The sequence below is a fragment of the Melitaea cinxia genome, chromosome 2 (assembly GCF_905220565.1).
Source record: "Melitaea cinxia chromosome 2, ilMelCinx1.1, whole genome shotgun sequence".
NCBI classification, from domain to species: domain Eukaryota; kingdom Metazoa; phylum Arthropoda; class Insecta; order Lepidoptera; family Nymphalidae; genus Melitaea; species Melitaea cinxia.
In genome coordinates, this window is record NC_059395.1 from 11,553,346 (window position 1) to 11,564,952 (window position 11,607).

The 11,607-nt window shown below is 32.9% G+C and overlaps 2 protein-coding genes across 2 annotated transcripts; one reads left to right on the forward strand and one right to left on the reverse strand.

Annotated features, from left to right (window-relative positions):
* The first annotated feature begins 235 nt into the window (after positions 1-235).
* On the forward strand, positions 236-2,306 carry LOC123660483 (transcriptional regulator CRZ1). Its single transcript, XM_045595553.1, has one exon. It carries the CDS (start codon positions 236-238, stop codon positions 1,979-1,981), a length of 1,746 nt encoding a protein of 581 aa, XP_045451509.1. The 3' UTR covers positions 1,982-2,306.
* Positions 2,307-10,210: 7,904 nt separating this feature from the next.
* LOC123661502 lies at positions 10,211-10,656 on the reverse strand. The gene is made up of 2 exons (XM_045596465.1): positions 10,458-10,656; positions 10,211-10,359 (listed from the first exon to the last, which is right to left on the reverse strand). The coding sequence occupies exons 1-2, from the start codon at positions 10,654-10,656 to the stop codon at positions 10,211-10,213; spliced, it is 348 nt and encodes a 115-aa protein (XP_045452421.1).
* Between the last annotated feature and the right edge of the window lie 951 nt (positions 10,657-11,607).

The following is an 11,607-nucleotide window of genomic DNA, read 5'->3' on the forward strand; positions in this document are numbered from 1 at the left end:
TCCCATTGATTTGAGTCCATTGGGCACTTTCGAATAGCAACCCAAACCAAGTCTTAACGCACTGTCAGTTACCGACGCACTAGCGCTGCCAATAAAAGTACAAGTCATATCGGGTTAACTATAACTCATTTAAACTTAGATTTACTTACTTAAGTACAAAAATAATAGCAAAAAAGCACGAGATTGTTTAATGTACCGAGTTGTCGTCCTCGGTTAGATTATTGAAAAGGTAGTCATGACGACCACTGCACCAGAACTATCTAAATCAGATTTTTTTGATTTTGTAACTTCAAATGAAATAACTGATGCTCAATATAAGCAGCAAATGCGATCTGTTAATGTATTTATGGAATCGCCTGATTCGAGATCAAATCCATTATTGTCTGAAGACCCCAAAGAACCCAACAACAATAATCTGCTGAGTGTAACCAACGTGCAATCTTCGACAAGTAGCAGTATGACAACCACCGCGAGTTCGAATCCACTTCAAAGTTTTGACTCCATATGGAATGTGGACCGAGATAGAGATCGGTTGGAGACGGCAATGCTAGAAGATCTTAATAAATTTTATTGGAATCAAGACAACGAAATTAATGGGACACATGCATCTACTGATACTGCGATTTCGAATAAATTAATTAGTAATAATACTGATGGGCAGATATACACACTGACTGTTCTTAATCAAGATATTAATGAATCAAGTACGAACCGCACATACAATTGGGGAAAAGAAGAAGATGTTTCAATGTCTAGTCCAACAGATTTGGAACCAAATTCTTCATTAGACCTTGAAACAATATTGAACATGAATGGATTTCCTAACGATTTTAGCCAAGACACACTTAGTTCAAATATTCTACCAAAAGTAGAAAGTTACAATTACGAAGAAGGCGATCCCGAAAATCCTATTACAGAAATAAGTACAAGAAACTTGGTAAAAGTAGAACCTTATAATTACGATGATAGTGAATTTAGGAGTAACGATAAAAAAGATGACTCAAGCCACGGCACTATTATCAGCACGCCAACTTTGTTAGAAGTTGAATACAATAACAACAATAATGATTGGAAACTGACAGATCAAAATACAGAGTCAAATGAGTCTTTATTACGGAGTGCCTTGCAAGGAAAAGCTTTTATTAGATATAGTACAATACAAAAAAATACTGTTACCAAGCTTGACGCAGAAACAGAACTAAAAAGGGTTATCATAAATAATAACAACAAAGCTGATGTACCGTCTATGTATCAAGACAATAAAGAAACAGATACTGAATTATTAATGTCGATGGGTCCACCAAGTGGCAATGTTAGTATATCTATACTATTAGAAGAACCTACTGCCGCTGTCGTACCTAATGGCGAGAATCCTACATCAACACAAAGTGTAGACGACATTATACTGTCACAGCTGGATACCAGCTACCCCGACGATTACGAAAAGTTAAAACGGATAGCAACAGAATTAGGTGAATCGGTTCAACCATTTTGTACTGTTGAGCCAATTGATCCTACGCGTAGTGTGTATAATATACACCATGTAAATGGTGAATTAGTAACAATGATTCCTGCTGGAGAGGTTCAGTTACCGCAACACTTACAAATAGTAACAGCATCGCCTACTGTTTCTAGCACAAAACCAATTGGAAAAAAATACAGTAAACGACCCCCAAATAAAAATTCACCGCCATCGACCCAGGCTCAGTCAGGTACAGCTGTTCAAGCTGCTACATCCACATCTAACGGTGTCAGGAAAGAAAGATCGCTACATTACTGTTCCATTTGTTCGAAGGGATTTAAAGATAAGTACTCTGTAAATGTACACGTAAGGACACATACAGGTGAAAAACCCTTCACTTGTTCTCTCTGTGGAAAAAGTTTTCGACAAAAGGCGCATCTAGCAAAGCATTACCAAACTCACATCGCCCAGAAAAGTGCCGCGGCTAATGGCGCCTCAAAACCCACCAAACAGCGGTAACTGAAATGCTCACGCCGTATTAATTTTTCCGTTCCATTGATAGTCAATTGAACTTAATGACTGATAGCGAGTGTATTTTTAAATCAAACACGTAAAGGCTGACATATCACAGATGAATTTGGTAAGGTGCTAAATAAATGAATAGTTTAAACGTTTAAGAAAATGATATAAGGAAAAGATTCTCAGCCATTATCATGCTTGTTAATTTGTATGTAATTCCGCCCGTTACCGATTACTCTTAGCTTTAGCTAGTTTTAGCAATGTATGTACATGTACAAGTAAGTGATTTTATAAAAATATATTTAAACTCTACACTCCATATAAATTAGTCATATTATTATATATAATAATATTGAAATCATGGTATAATGGACTCTATAATGACGTCTATATGCACCCAATATTCTTTCGGTTCCTGATATAATAAAACTGTCCATGAATTATTTATAATTATATTTTTTGATGTATATTATTAACAAAAGAATATTTTAACTAATCAAATAAATAACCAACAATAATGAGCAAATTTAGGATTACCAATAGACAGCTTACACTGTAATTTCTCCGACAGCGCGACCAACCAAACTTTCTAAAAATAATAATAAAAAAAAAACAAAGTAAAATAACGAACATTCAGTACAAACTCTCTTTCACCGCTCGACTATCGTATCTCTATACTACCTTGCTCTTAGTTCGTTCGTTTTTTCCTCATATTGACTCGTGAAATTGCAAAGCTTTTCTTAAGATTAGACATTACTTTTTTGTAACGTTATTTTATTTGCAAGTTACATTACATTACATTAAATATTTTTCGAATTCTTTTACTGTAAATTAGGTACTATAATCTATTGATCGATTACATGGCTATTCAATATATAAAAGAGAATGGTGAAGGGTAACTCACTCCTGAAATTAAATCTCGCCTGATACTGAGACCTGATTGCAGCCAGATTGCTATAAATTTCAAATAAGAGTGATTCAATCGCTGTCTTTAAAATTGTGCTCCCTTTCTCATCTTACAAATTGGCCTTTCTTTGTTCCTATCGTGCAGTACCGCGCCCTTCCATTTATAAGAGTAACTATTACGAATAGCAAGAAGTATAATAAGCATTTATATAAAACGATTTTTAATCAATAGATGGCTATTAAGTAAAATAACTATAAATTTATTTTAATTGCTCATAATAATTATTTAAAAAAATCATCTTCTCTATCACAAATATTTTTATATATTATAGTTTAACAATAATCAAGATATCACCACGATATCACAACAAAATGATAGTTCATTAGAAGATATTATATAGAAAAATTTAATAAAAATCTGACTGACCTCTTTAACAGGAAACGTGTGTCTTTTATAATAAGTACCAATCGCGTCGTGACACAGCAGTAATTGTGTATCGTTGTAGCGTCAAACTGTAAGTGTTATAGATTCGCCAAGATTCATTGTTCAATTTTATTCACCTTTTAATATGTGTGCTATAGGCACTTTGGTCTTTCAGGTATTTATTATGAAAAAGGCATATAAAAATAAATAAAAATAATTAATATATAATTATCAAAAATCACTTTTTTAAAAGTGTGTACCTATTGGAAATATGTATTTGTAGAACTTGTATTCATATAAATAGTGAATTTTATCTTCGATACACACTGTTCTCTTTTTTGTGACTTGACGATATTAGTTTAACTACCAGTCACGGGCTAAATTTAAGATAATCAGACTTTATGCGGCGACGCGGAAGCAGAAATTCTACGTCCGGGTGGTCAAATAGTACCTACAGCTTAAAATCTTATTAATGTTTTTTTATTCCTTAATATCGACAACGAGTCACAATTTCAGTATTATGCTAGGTGATGACCGCACAAGTAAAATGTAATTACAATAATATGACAACTTTTAATACTCATTAAATGTAAAACTTACACAAGTCTGTAAACACTATTTGCATTTTAAGAATGTAATATTTTTATAGGGTTATGAGTAGACATAATTACTTCAGTATAAACCGATATATTTTTCTTGCCAAGAAAATTCTGATAATGCATATTTTTATTTTAAGTAGGTAACAGAACACTGCCTTTAAATGTTTCTATGTTATTGAAAGACTAATTTTCTGTCAGCATAATTATTGCTAAGACTTTTTCACGATATGTATTAAAGTATAATTTTTAATGAACATTTTGTTAACTGTAAAATGAGCCTGTTTTGTAAAGTTTTATTTTTGGACTCTGATCTACAAAACTATAACTTTTAAAAACTTTTAATTCTGCCCAATGTCATTAAATACGTCATACTGTTATGAATTGTTTTTAAACAAATTAGTGCATGATATGTATTGTTTGTTTAATATTAATATTAAGTTGTAAGTACATTAGAGAATTCCTTTAACAATACTCATTATTTGTATATATACCTATACACGTGTAACCTACTGGTTAAATAGGGGATAACTAATTTGTGACGTAAAAATTTATTCTTTGTATCTCATTAGATGGTATTTGAAATATTAGCGAATTTATAGATATTTTATGATAAGCATTAAGAAACATTTAAGAGATTTACCATTTAGTTATAGGAAACTTTGGCTACCTTTATATTATATGCGGTTGCATAAATGGTTGTTAATATATTCATGTAACATATTAATTTATGTTGGTTTTTGAATACTTATTCGAAAAGAATTCTTTTTCAGTTTAATCAATTATTATTGCATTTGTTCCTGAGTTGATTATTATATTTTATTGATAATTCTTTGTTTATAAGATTTCTATTATTATTGATCGAAATAAGAGTAATTTAATGTTAGAATAGAAACTTTAAATCGAGGACGCCGTTGAAGTGTAATGGAGTGATTGTTGAGGAAGTAGCCGACACCTTGTAAATATATTATTATTTATTTGGAATTTTCATTGTTGCTCAATATGTGGACCGCTAAATTGAAACATTTCACTTCATGGTTATGCTGAAGCCGTCCTGTACAATAATTATATTATTTATTTATAGAATTACGGATAAGATGAAAATGGAAATACAAAAGATAATTTTATTTCGATTAACCCGAGCTGTGATTTTTACTAATGTATTTCTATTGATACAGTATCAGTTTCAAGGTAAAATCGAGTAATAAAGTCGTAAAGTGCAAGTCTTGGACGTATCAAAGTCGGCTTAAGATACAATTTAAGGTAACTACTTCGAACAATAACGAGAAGTAGTTTGTTCGGCTGCCAACAGCGAGTGTGATACGGCTTCAAAGTTGAAGCTGGACAAAATTACTAAGGTCTTCCAGTGCTTATCTATTGTTACAGATGTCTATCTTTTGCATGGAAATATAAACCAACAAACATTCTCAGATCTTTGTTTCTAATAGATGTAATTTATTATTTTAAATACATACAAATAGATATTAATCTATTATTTTAAATATATAAATTTATGAATAAAAATATAATAATGAGTTTGAAATTCCATTAAATGCAAAAGATACACATGAAATTACCTTTTGGAATGTTCGCTTAACTCTGGTCATTCATATCAGTATCAATATAAGCTCTATACGTAACGTAATGAAATTTGTAGCTACCATAATTTTTACACATTTACAGTTTTGTATTAAATTTCTTATATTTTTTACTTTCCTACTTAAGTTTGCTAATAAAATGTTTTTTTTTATAATATAATAAACATGTTTTATTTTCCAACGTCAATCCTTTTATGCACTTGAAATACATTTATTTTTTTAATTTAACTAAGTTTTGAAGCGATAGTATAAAAATATATAATTTATAGTGCATTAAAGTAAATAAAAAGCTAATAATATAAATAATTAATCTTGACATTTAAGCTAACCGGAACTATGATATTTATGGAGAGACCGCTACCGTAAAGCACGTGAAGATATTAATTTATAAATATATAAATTGTGATGCGAATCTCACAAAATACTTGTATATACCTATTTTATCTCCATTGATAAGGCTTCGCTTTTTCTTGGGAAATTAAAAAAATAATAATGCAAAAAAATCTATAATTAGTCTACATCTAGTTTGGATTGATTTTATGTTATTATTAATTTTATCACAGTTTTAATGTATTAATCATAATTGCATACTTTTATGCTGTTTTGATATAAAATGGATATTTTATTTTAAAATTGAGTGAAAGTTCAAATTATGCACTAATGAATACGTGATCAGCATATTATGCACATATTACAAAAAAAAAACAACAATGATTACTGTTTTAAATTAACTTGTTACATTTTGCTAGATAATTTACTAAAAATATTAAAATCTAGCAGTATCACAAAAGAGAAGTATATACTAGTCTACTATCTCTACTCTGAAGCGATAAAAATTTGAATAATAACTTCATTATAATGCCATTAACTCAGTAAAAATACTTATTATACTATTTATATAGCACCACGTAGGTATACTGCAAAAAATGCTAAATAATAACTCTAAATTATAGAGCTACGAGTAGCTACAATACAGTTTTATTTGGATGGTATAAATAATTCGCTTAATCCTATTGTGATAAAAGTAAGACAAGTGAACAAAAGGCACATATAAGATAGATAGCAGGTCTCCGGCGCAGAGGGGCATTGTTTCGGCCGTGTTCCGGCCGCGGCGTCCACACGTCGTAATTAGCTCCATTGTGGGCAGAGCGATGCTATCGACGACGCTTCCGATGGATTTACCTATGCACGTAAGTAACCGCTTTCCACTCATTGTTTACTGCCTTAAGCTTATTCCATACTTTTGCCATAAATGAGCAAATACTATAATCGTAATCTTTTAAGAATATTACGTGCAATAAAAATCAAATTAACTTTCTTTGAAAACCGTATGGCTAGACGTTGATTTCAGAACCGGTTTCCTTATTTTTGTTCAATTAAAATTAAATCATTGTTACCTAAAATAAATAAAGGAGTATCGTATTAATGTGTCATTACTGATTTATGTTAATAAACTGGTTAGAAACTTGATTGAAATAAAATTAAGTTGTAAATAAATCATATGTGTCTCTCCTAGTATAATTAGTTTGTAATAGTTTATAGATAGTAATAATTATAGTCTTTGTTTAAAATTAAATGTTTGTGTTGTTTTAGGGTAAGGTGTAATAATGATAGTCTGACTAATTTGCCTGTTTTCAAAATTAAATTAAGACTGTTATCTCAACTGCACCGACTAATCTCCTTCATGTATTCTCCACTCTACACTACATTGGCAGAATCAACCGTGCCCCACTAGCACAACTGAAAGCCATTAAAGCAATCAATCAATCAATTAGAAACTTGATCGACATGTTTAGGATTATAGAATTATTAATCAAACAGTACTTTGGTTAAGCATTTCATCTGTTTATCTTCCACATTAACTTATAAATTACTGAAATGGTGGATAAAAAGATTGTTATCTTAATAACAAACTACCACGAGTACAAAGATAAATTGCTACATTCAGTCGGCGACAAATTAATGATACTCAACTATACTCCAAAGTTCATAAGTAGATCTAGAAAGACTGATGTATAAAATCCAATTTAAAAATTATTGCTAAAATAGTTATTTCTTACATAACCATAGTGCAATACGACACGATATAAAAGTAGCGGAAGTCTGAAGGTGTATATATATATGTGTGTGTGTGTGTACATATTTATTTTTTTTGTTTCAGACATAGTCTATATCTTAATGTTAGTATTAGAATTACAAAAATAGCTTATATATAATAGTTAGTAAATCAATATAAATATATATAAAAATATCAAATAACCAATAAAATCAATAAAAAGCAAAAGTAATAGCTATCCGGAGATGACCCTCGTCAGTCAGAATGTAGCCGTTTCCAGTGGCGCAGTATTGCCGAGTCCCAGAGGTCCGCCAGTGTACTCAGAATGCCGTTCGAGCTGGTTCGCAGCCTCCGGAGCATGGATGCACGCCTCTTACGAATAATGGTATTAAAGCTATCAACGCGCCTCGTAGTAAACATTTCGGAGGCACTGAAGTAACGCGGCAACTCGAGTAGCACTCTGAATGCATTATTGTACTGGACTTTCAGGGCGTTGTACGCACGCTGCGTATACCTGATCCAAAGGCTGCAGGTGTGGAAGGATTGGCAATATGCCTTAAACAGAGTTACCTTCACACTATCAGTACACCTTGCATACCTTCGGGCCAGCATGTTGCATCGCTGAGGTTGTCCGAAACCCAGTGACCCAGATACTTAAAACGTTCTACTCTATTTAAAGTAACACCTCCAAGACATAAAGGTGGCACATTCGAATAGACTTTCTTGCCGGCCTTAAGAGCCATTTCACAAAAATCGGTAACAATCCGCGAAATTGTAATATTTTGACGTCGTTAATCTCAGTATTGGATGCAATAATGTAATTTATATTCTTGAAATATAATAGAGCAACCTTTGTTGTAGTCCATAGTCAGATCAGAATTTTGATTTATATTATGTGTATAAAATTATTAACCTTTTCATCAGCCTCCTCCCTGGGTAAACGGTCGCAATGTATACTTTGAAGTCCTACTTTTCAATAACCTCTACGTTGAAACTATTTTTAAAAAATATCATAATATGTGGAATATAATTTTGTTGCGCACTATCGCAGATTTTTATTCCATTTGTATCTCTATTAAACGATAAAAAAAATTTAAAGTTACGAATATTTTCCAAATAAGTACAATTTTAAAAGTGATATTTCTCTTAGAAAACTAAGAAATTTTAACGAACTATCTTCATCAAAGTAAACTTACATCATTAAGGAATACAAAAAAAATAATTAAAAGATGTAATTATTTTTAATACATTTTATATTAAATAATAAAAAGATAGTATATATTGCCACGCATCAAGCCCGGTAAATCAGTCGAGCGCTAGCGCTCTTAGAGGTAAGGTCCACGCCAAATTCTGCGCAGCCGTCTCTTTCGCTCACACGCGCCAAGCGCCTGTTGTTATAGCGGATAAAACGCATTTGATAATTTCATAATAAAATATAAATAAAATAAACATATTATGAAAATGACTGTAAAATAATATAATGATAATTTCTGTAAACAAATGTATAATTTAATTTTCTTTTCTCACACTATCAATACAAATAGGCATTTCAATCTGTTTGTCTTGTTATTTGTTAATTAATAAGTTTGTCGGTGTCGATGTCATTAAATGCTTTTTTATTCATATCGTAAATATTAGATTTATTCGTAAACTGAAAAAACTAAATCAATTTAAAAAAATTGTTTCATAAAATTGATTTTTTTTATTTTATTTTAAATTTATTGACTGTTGTTATATAACATACTTGAAATTTTTAACAAATGAATTATGTAAAAAACATTTTATACCATAGTTATAATTTTTATTATACATCAGAAAATGATCACGATGGTCTTTTGGTTGTCACACTATACGTACTAGCACAAAGATCGCGCGGCTCGTCCGACTCGCGCGATGCGACCAAATTTACCTAAACTTGCAGAGCGTAAAATTGTGAAATGGCTCTTAAACACTAGGAGTTCACTCTTTTTCGAGTTGTATCTGAGTTTCTGGGCCTTAGCATACTTTTCACAAATCCGCAATAATTTGCACAGTGCACCTATACCTCCTAATGTTAAAAATACAAGTATGTAAACAAACAATTAGAATATGAGAAACATACATTCACTTACATAATCTATACATATAATAAAATGGTAGGAAAGTCAAAACTGTACATTGAATATTTTTTAAGAATATTTGGGGTGTGATCTACAATCGATACCAAAGCCAAAAATATAGTTTTTAGAATTTTTGTCTGTTTGTCTGTTTGTCTGTATGTATGACCGGGATAAACTCAAAAAGTACTGCATGGATTCATTTCAAATTTGGCACGAATATTATTAAGAAGTCGGGTCAACATCATCATATCAGCTCACGGACGCCCACTGCTGAGCATAAGCCTCCCCTAATGCTTTCCACGACGATCGGTCCTATGCAGCACGCATCCAGCGGCTTCCCGCGGCCCTGACCAGACCGTCGGTCCACCCCGTTGGGGATCTGCCAACGCTGCGGCGTCCGGTACGCGGTCGCCACTCGAGAACCTTTCCGCCCCATCGGCCATCTGTTCTTCGAGCTATGTGGCCTGCCCATTGCCATTTTAACTGTGTGACCCTTCGAGCAATGTCGGTTACCCTGGTTCTCCTACGGATATCCTCATTTGCGACTCTATCATGTAGGGAAATACCGAACATTGCCCTCTCCATCGCCCAATGAGCGACTTTGAGCCTTCTTATGAGGCCCATATTTACCGACTACGTTTCGGATCCGTATGACATCACTGGCAACACATACTGATTGAAGATTTTCGTCTTCAGACACTGCGGGATATTGGACGCGAAGATTTTCCGTAGTTTCCCGAACGCTGCCCATCTGAGCTGGATTCGGCGAGAGATTTCGTTCTCGAAGTTGGACTTACCTAACTGTATTAACTGTTCTAGATATATGTATTGGTCAACAACTTCGAGAACAGTGTTCCCAATGCGAACTGGAGCGGGTGCAACATGGACGTTCGACATAATTTTTGTCTTATCCATGTTCAGCTTAAGACCCACTCTTTGGGAGACACTGTCGAGATGCTCGAGCATTGTGCTCAGGTCTTCCAAGGTCTCAGCCATAAGGACGACTTCATCGGAAAACCAAGGGTATAATAATATATGCAATTATGACTATTTGGACTTAAATATATAAATATTGCGTTAATACGAGTATATTGGCTGATGTCCGACGTACGGGATGATTATAAATAAATTATTATAAATAGTTTTTTTTTAATTATTTTTAAATATCTACACAATACACACACGGTCATTTGTTCCTAAAGTAAGCAACTTAATGCTTGTGTTATAGGTCTGCCGACTTGTATAGCTACAATTTTTTTTTTTTTGATAAACATACTTATAAATAATACATATATATAAATAAAATATTTATATTACACCCAGACTCACCCCGAATCGAACACACAGCTCTCGGAGCAGAAAGCAGTTCACATGAACACATTATTTTGTAATGTGCACGTGATGCGCTTTCATTTGAGACCCCACTAGATTATATTTGCAGACATTCGGTTATTCTTCAATTGCAATTAATTCCAGTAGGCTCGATAAGAGCAGGAACGTCGATGGTGTACAAGAGGTCTTTTTATAGTTTCATTTAGGGAACCGTGGCGGAAAAACCTACCTAAACTCTTGTTGCAGGAAAGGCCGTCTAGGCCGAACGAATCAACCTCCTTTCCGCACGGACATCTATGTTCAAAACACAATGAAGCTCCCAACCGGAGACCGACAGCAATTCTAAAACTTTCATTAGTTTGAAGTGTCCCAAGGTTTTTTGATGGCATGCGTGCAACTAGTAAGCTGACTCTTTATTTGACACAGCTGGCACGGTTTTTGTCACTTGTAAGATTTAGCGTCAAATTTATATGAGTGTTGTGAGCTGATGGCACATCCCAAAGTTTTGTTTTGTAACATTTTTGGGGTATCGCCATTAGGACAGCTTAACTTCCAATTTTCTATTGCATTTGTAATTTGGACTGAATTTGATTCTAAGATGTCGAAACATCAAAG